We start from the raw sequence: 7483 nt of genomic DNA on the forward strand, positions 1-7483 counted from the left end.
CCTCCGGGCTGCGGCACCCCGACCCCGCCCGGGCCGCCCCCCCCCCCCCCCGGCCGCCCTCCCCCTTCCCGCCCTCCCCTCCCCTCCCCTCGCAACCGGGCTCCCAGACCCCCGCGGGCTCCTCGGCTCCTCCACCCCCTCCGCCAGCCCCCGGGCCCCGCGTCCCACCCCCTGGCCCGGCTCGGCTCGGCCCGGCCCGCCCCCCCCCCCCCCCCCCCCCCCCCCCCCCGCGGCCGCCCCCCCGCCCGGCTCTCGTGTGTTCCCAGCGGTGGCAGGATGCCAAGTGTAAGTGTAAGTTGCTATAGCAACCCCCTCGGAGAGCGGAGCAGATCCGGATCGGCACCGAGCAGCAGCGGCAGCCGCCCGGACCCCCCTCGCGGGCCGGCCCCGCCGCCCCGGTGCCCGGCCCCGCTCCGAGGTGCGTGTCCCCCCCCGTCCCTCCCCCCGCCGCCCCTCCCCGCTCTCCGGAAATGCCAGGGCAGCCGCACCGGGAGGCGCTGGTTCCCCTTTGTGCTGCTCGCCGGCAGCCCGGTGCCCGGCCGTCCCCGTCCCCCCACCCCCGGGAGCTCCCCTCCGCCCCGCCGCATCGCCGCCGAGCCGTCCGGGGAGCCTGAGCCGGCCGGTGCCCCGCCGCGCCGCGGGGAGAGCCCGTGCCCGCCGGGGAGCGGCGCGGTGGGTGCCGCGGAGCGACCGCGCCTCCGCGGGGCTGCGCCCAGGCCGGCCCGGGGCGGTGCGGGGCGGTGCGGAGACGCCCCGCCGGCCTCGGGACCGGCCCTCGCCCGCCGCCCGGCCCCGCGCCGCCGCCGCCGCCTTCCGCGCTTTCTCTTCCCCTGCGCCGGGGGATGCGACTGCACGGGGGAAGGGGACGCGCCGGATCTCGGCACCTGGGACGCCGCCGCGCTCGTCCCCGCTGATCGGTCCTCTGTGTGTGTCTTTCAGAGCCGCCGCTCGCCACGCCAAAATGCACCGAACAACCAGAATCAAAATAACCGAGCTAAACCCCCATCTCATGTGCGTGCTCTGCGGCGGGTACTTCATTGATGCAACAACCATCATAGAGTGCCTCCACTCCTGTAAGTACGATCGGGCGCTCCGCGTTGTTCCCCCGCCGCTCCCCACCTTTCCCGGCATCCCGGGAAGACAAAAAAAAAAAAAAAAACCCAAACAAAACCAAAACCCAAGCCCAAACGCTCCGAGGTGCTCGGGACCGCCGCCCCTCCGCCTCCCCGACGGGCTGGGAAATAGGTGGCCCGGCCGCGGTGCAGTTTTTCTGACGACGGCCCTACGGTCTTTGTTAAAGTAATAATATATGTACTCTAAGCGTCTCCTTTTCATGGTAATTGCAGCTTATTTGGGTATTTGTTTAGCTTAAGCAGCGCACTGCTGACAATGGACGATTTGCTCTAGCTTGCATAGTTTAGAAAATCGCGCCTCTATCTATGCATATCTGAGCGGCACCTACGACCATCGCTAAAAGGCTTTCGTGTTTGACTTACAGTCTGTAAGACCTGTATCGTGCGTTACTTGGAGACCAGCAAGTATTGTCCTATCTGTGATGTCCAAGTTCACAAAACTCGACCGCTTTTGAATATAAGGTAGGAGAAAGATGCAATGCGCAGCCTGCATCTCTTATTTTACTTCATATGGGGAGACCAGCGGTAGTCGTGTCGATGTTATCTCTTCGCCTGCGATTTAAATCTGAAAGGACTTGTCAATTTACAAGCTAACTCGTGTGTATGCCCTCTCTTTGGAGTTTTGTCATTGATTGAAATTGAAGATTTCTCTGGATGCGAGACAGAAAGTTTTTGTTGGTCTCTTTTTGCATATGCCAACCATTGATGCAATGCCTCTTCCCTCTCCCCCATTCTCATGTGTACCATCCCAACGGTTTTTACCTCCACTTTCTGTATCTCCCAGACATGCTTCACTCCAGCCATAGCTCCTGGTCATGAAAACTCTTGCTGAAACTTTCCAAGCTAAGAGGCAAAAGCCTTTAAAGCATGCTTTTCCTTTCAGAAATCTTTTTCTTGTCAGTATTACTCTTCGCTCTCTTTATTTTCTGGGGAGGACATGTACTTTTTAAGGCCTTCCTTCAGTCCAGGAGAATTATTTTTCAGTTGTTATAGCACAGATGAGTTTTGTTTTATAGCGATATTTAGAGCAGTGCTAGTTTGATTACAAGGTCTTGTAAGTTAACTTTTTATGACTAGCCTCCCACTTTGTAGAAGATGCCTCGTTGTGAAAGATTATAAATGAGGAACTGCCACTTGGATTAAAATATCGCTTCATCTGCTTAATTTTATGTTTTGGGGTTGTTCTTTTTTCAGGTCAGATAAAACTCTCCAAGATATTGTATACAAGCTAGTACCAGGCCTTTTCAAAAGTAAGTAGTTATATCAGGGTTTTTTTCTGAAGAGTAGAAAAACAAAACCAGAACCGCTATCCTATATCAATACCAGGAGTTACAGAGTATATACTAAAAGAAAAATATATGCTTTTCCATCTAGATGAAATGAAAAGAAGAAGGGATTTTTATGCTGCTCATCCGTCGGCTGATGGTAAAAGCTTCTCGTTCGCAACTTTAATAAATATGGCATTGACCTAGATGCTTTACTGTTTCCTTTTTAACTTACAAATTATGTATTACCGCGACAGAATTTTAGGAAGTAAATTCAGCATAATAAAAGTTAATTGTTTTAACAGTTAGGTAGCTTTAATTCATAATCTTACTATGGAGATTTTTTTTTTTTCTTGTTACTGAGAATTGCCATTCTTCCTGATTTGAATTTCAAAATGTAAATTATTGTGGAAATTTCTGCGCAGCTGCCAATGGCTCTAATGAAGACAGGGGAGAAGTGGCTGACGAAGACAAAAGAATTATAACAGACGACGAGATAATAAGCTTATCCATTGAATTCTTTGACCAGAATAGGCAAGTTCCAGAATGGCAATATTTTATGTTTACCTGACTGATAGCAGCTATATTTATTATTTGTTGTAATTGTTTCATTTCTTCTCACAGACTGGAACGAAAAGGAAATAAGGAGAAAGAAAAATCAAAGGAAGAGGTAAATAACTTTTCCTTACTCTAGAGGAAACGTAACACACACAAACATCTTTGGGGCAGGTTTGTAGCTCAAAAAAAATACATAGGTATGTGTATCTAGAACAAAAGAAGCACAACTCCTATTATGGCGCTAGGTACAGAAGAGGTCAAACATCTTCATACAGCTGTACATGTAAACAACTTTTAAAAATAAAAAATACCTGCAGTGTTACTCTTAAAGTGGAATCTGATTTTTTGTCAGATTCTGCAATAAATTATTTATTAATTAATTTAAAAAATCAATATGTAATACATATATATTCTGAAAAGAGGTTTACTCTGAGATAAAAATCTTTATTTATAAAATTTGTTGCATTTTTAATTACTTGAACTGTAATTTACCACTTATTTCTGTTGTTCTTTATAAAGCAGCAGAAATTGTTATAATCCATAATCTCATAAAGTGCATTTTTTTAAAAATTAACATAAAATGTTAGAGTACAACTTTGGTGGGACTAATTGCTTGTTCTCAGTAGACTGATTTTCTTTACTATGCCATCAGGTGAATGACAAAAGATACTTACGCTGCCCAGCAGCAATGACAGTGATGCATCTAAGAAAGTTCCTGCGGAGTAAAATGGATATACCTAACACCTTCCAGGTACCTACGGGGAAAGAGTGTTGGGTTTTTTTTTTAAATCAGTCTTGCTATTTTAAGCCTGCTACTGCTGGTTAGCACTCATTTTCTCATTACAGCCAGTTCCAGCAAGTGCTAACTACCAAGTATTTCTGGTGTGTGCAATAGGTTGATGGGATTATGAACATTATTTTTAAAATATCTATCTATCTGGAGAGTTTGGTGACACTGTAATTTTTTAATGCTCTAAATATCGAGGTAGCAAGAAATTGCTCCTTAATGTATTCAAAACATATCTAATAGATATGAAAATTCCCTATTCCCTGCTGGTTTTGGTATAGCATTTTTTCAATTTTCTGATACATATGGCAGTGGGGCTACGTTCACTTCAGAGCAAACCTATGCTTAGGGGTAAATGCCTGGATGGTCCTTAATGCAAGGATTCGTATCTTGAACAGATCGATGTGATGTATGAAGAGGAGCCCCTGAAGGACTACTACACCCTAATGGATATTGCCTACATCTATACCTGGAGGCGGGTGAGTATGGCCAGCGTGCCTCCCCCGGGGGGGTGCGGGTCGTGGCCCAGGGAGGGCGCTTACCAGGGTCTCTCCTTTGCCTTGCAGAACGGGCCTCTCCCCCTGAAATACCGGGTCCGACCTACTTGCAAGAGGATGAAGATCAGTCACCAGAGGGAAGGCTTGAATAATAGCGGGGAGCTGGAAAGTGACTCTGGGAGCGACAAGGCGAGCAGCCCGGCGGGAGGCATCCCCTCCACCTCCTCCTGTTTGCCCAGTCCCAGCACGCCGGTCCAGTCTCCTCACCCCCAGTTCCCCCACATCTCCAGCACCATGAACGGCACCAGCAGCAGCCCCAGCAGTAACCACCAGTCCTCCTTTACCAACAGAGCACGGAAAACGTCGATAAATGGCTCCTCGGCCACTTCATCTGGTTGACGTGCCAACCAGGCTACCGCCCTCGCCTCTCCTTTATATAGATCTCTCCATGCCATTACAGCTTTATAGATGCTAATCCATGTGACTATCGTCCAAATTGCTTTCTTTTGTAGTGACACTGAACTTGGCTATAAAAGGCGGACTAGGTGACATTCAGGATGGACATTAATGGAAACGCAAGATTGAAATGTAAATTGTTTTCAGAGGACTGGGAAGCAAACAAAAGTTACACCTTCACCTGTTCTGAGTGATGCGGAGTTGTTTCCGTCCCCATCATCTGGACTCGGGAGTCTCCAGAAGTCGATACAAATCCCGGGAAGTAGTTTGTTAATCCAGACTAACTCCTCCATTGCGTTCTCTTCGATTGTTATTGTTCTTATGCTGTTTTGTGAACCTGTAGAAAGCAAGTGCTTTTTCATCTTGAAATCCAACAAAACGGAAAGAATATGCATAGAATAATGCATATATGTAGCCATGTCACTGTGAATAACAATTTTTGCGTATTAGCCATTTTGATTCTTATGTTGCATCTTTTACTTCTCTGTTGCTGCGCAGAACCGATCAAAAGAAAAGTAAACTTCAGTTTTACAATCTGTATGCCTAAAAGCGGGTATTACCGTTTTATTTACTGACTTGTTTAAATGATTCGCTTTTGTAAGAATCAGATGGCATTATGCTTATTGTACAATGCCATATTGGTATATGACATAACAGGAAACAGTATTGTATGATATATTTATAAATACTATAAAGAAAATATTGTGTTTCATGCACTCATGATATGGTTGTTAAATTTCTAAACTGGTTCGACCCTTGCAGATGCCGCCTGTTTGAGCTTTGCTCATACTGCAAGAAACACTTTGCGTGTGAGAGCTACAGTATTGGGAAAGCACATTCAAGTCTCTGATAACCTGGAGGCAATTGGCAATCTTAAAAGGATTTTACTGGCTTTGTCTTTTTTTCCAAGTGATATATTTTTACTTTACCAAATGTTGAAGTGATGCAGTGAAGGAAAAAAAAAAAAAAAGTTAAGGGACATGGAAGTCTTTGACCTGTTTGATTACCTTTTTATTATTTGGTGTGGTGGGACTGTGTTTTTAAAAGCACATGGAATCATTATAGAAGCCATAAACTATTTGGTATAAATTTTAAGGAACCAGCAAGTCGCTGGATGAAGGCATTTTATCTAAATTTGTTTTAATATATATGTATATGGTACAGTACTAACTTCATTAAAATTTAACAGGTACTTTAATATTTCCAATAAATTGTGGAGAATGCCTCCTCTTTAATGGCCTGCAAATAAGTGCATTTTATTAGAGGCTTCTAAGGGTATTATTTTTTTCAGTAGAAGGAACTTTTCCACCATAAAATATGAACAGCCCAGAACACTTTTCAGTTTGTGCTTTGCTTTGGTCGAACTTCGTGTGTGTTCATCACCCATCAGTTATACATTTGTGAGGGTGTTTATTCTATATGGATATTGTTTCATGTTTGTACGGGAAAATTGTAGTTAAACATTTCATTGTCTCCAGTCTGCAAAAGAAGCACAATTCTTATTGCTTTGTCTTGCTTATAGTCATTAAATCATTACTTTTGCATATAAATTGCTGTTATTTGTCCTGCTTGTTTTTATAGACCAGGTGATTGCAAATCCTCCACAAGGTTATTGCTTATTGATGTATAATGTCTTGTTAAACAAGAGTTGATATTTTTTCCTGTAGTAAACATGTACAGTTCAATTTCAACAGTAAAAAACTTCAGTTTTATATACACGAATAACTTTCATTTATAGCTGATCAAAGAAATAAACAAATAAAAGGGATAATTCATTGAAAAATAGCAAATGACCTCTGTTGATAATGTGGTGTTAAAGGACAAACATTCTCATTGGAAGTATTTCTGGGTGTACAAAAGATTTTAGTGAACAGAACAGTAGAGTACTAAAATAACAAAAAAAATGCCTAGAAATCGTCATGATTTGTTTTGGTTGCCTGGCTGGAAAACATTCGCTGTTCTTTATTTGACCCCGAATTATTCTTGAAAATAAGCAAATGGTGTGTTCTCACATCCCAGTCAGCCATAGGTTTTATGTCCTTTCTGTTCAAACTTGTTAAACTGCACTGGCTGGGAAGGGAAGAACATGATCTTTGTGATGGCAAGTGCCAGGTTCTGCCTGTGCTGCTCTGGATTACTTTTGAAAGCCTCAGTGGAACTAAATACGTTTTAATGTAAAGATATCTCTCCGTGCGACCGAGTGTCTGTCTTGGCACGATTCCCTCAACTATATGAGTTAATCACACTGTACTGGTTGAATTAATTCACCCCAAGACCAGCACTGAACCTGCAGCAGAGGCTTGTGCCTTAGCAGACTGACCAAATTGCGCTTATTTGTACTGGAAGTAGCTGATAATCACAACTTTTAGCATCAAAACGGAACTATTCTCGGTCTTTGTAGAGTGTCCGTGAAGCATAAAGCAATGAAACAGGAGTTGGATAATTCCCTTCGAGGTTTATTAAGCTCTTACAGCACTTTCGACATCTCCCAATTTGACATCTCCCGTCTGAAAAAGAACAAACGTTTTCAGTAGCTCTCTTGCCGAGCTGCAGAAGCCGCCGAGGATGTTTGTGCTGCCATGTGAAACTTTTGTTTTGCTGCTGGCCCTAGGCAGATGGCACTGCGATGCGTATATATTGCTAAGCACAATTGGGAGGACGATCAAAGATAGCATCTTGATGTTCTACTTGCGAAGCTGCTGTGTCAACCTCCCCGGTTTCACAATGCTTTCCTTTGCAGCTACATAGCGAGCGGGTTTCCTTACAAATGTACGTAAACCCTCCCTA

General features: G+C 44.8%; 1 protein-coding gene across 1 annotated transcript; it reads left to right on the forward strand.

The window, feature by feature from the left end:
• The first annotated feature begins 940 nt into the window (after positions 1-940).
• BMI1 (BMI1 proto-oncogene, polycomb ring finger) lies at positions 941-6455 on the forward strand. The gene is made up of 9 exons (XM_050892359.1): positions 941-1073; positions 1499-1595; positions 2328-2383; positions 2508-2558; positions 2824-2932; positions 3023-3068; positions 3609-3707; positions 4142-4222; positions 4310-6455. The coding sequence occupies exons 1-9, from the start codon at positions 962-964 to the stop codon at positions 4637-4639; spliced, it is 981 nt and encodes a 326-aa protein (XP_050748316.1). The 5' UTR covers positions 941-961; the 3' UTR covers positions 4640-6455.
• Positions 6456-7483: the final 1028 nt, after the last annotated feature.

Source organism: Gymnogyps californianus, chromosome 2 (assembly GCF_018139145.2).
Source record: "Gymnogyps californianus isolate 813 chromosome 2, ASM1813914v2, whole genome shotgun sequence".
NCBI classification, from domain to species: domain Eukaryota; kingdom Metazoa; phylum Chordata; class Aves; order Accipitriformes; family Cathartidae; genus Gymnogyps; species Gymnogyps californianus.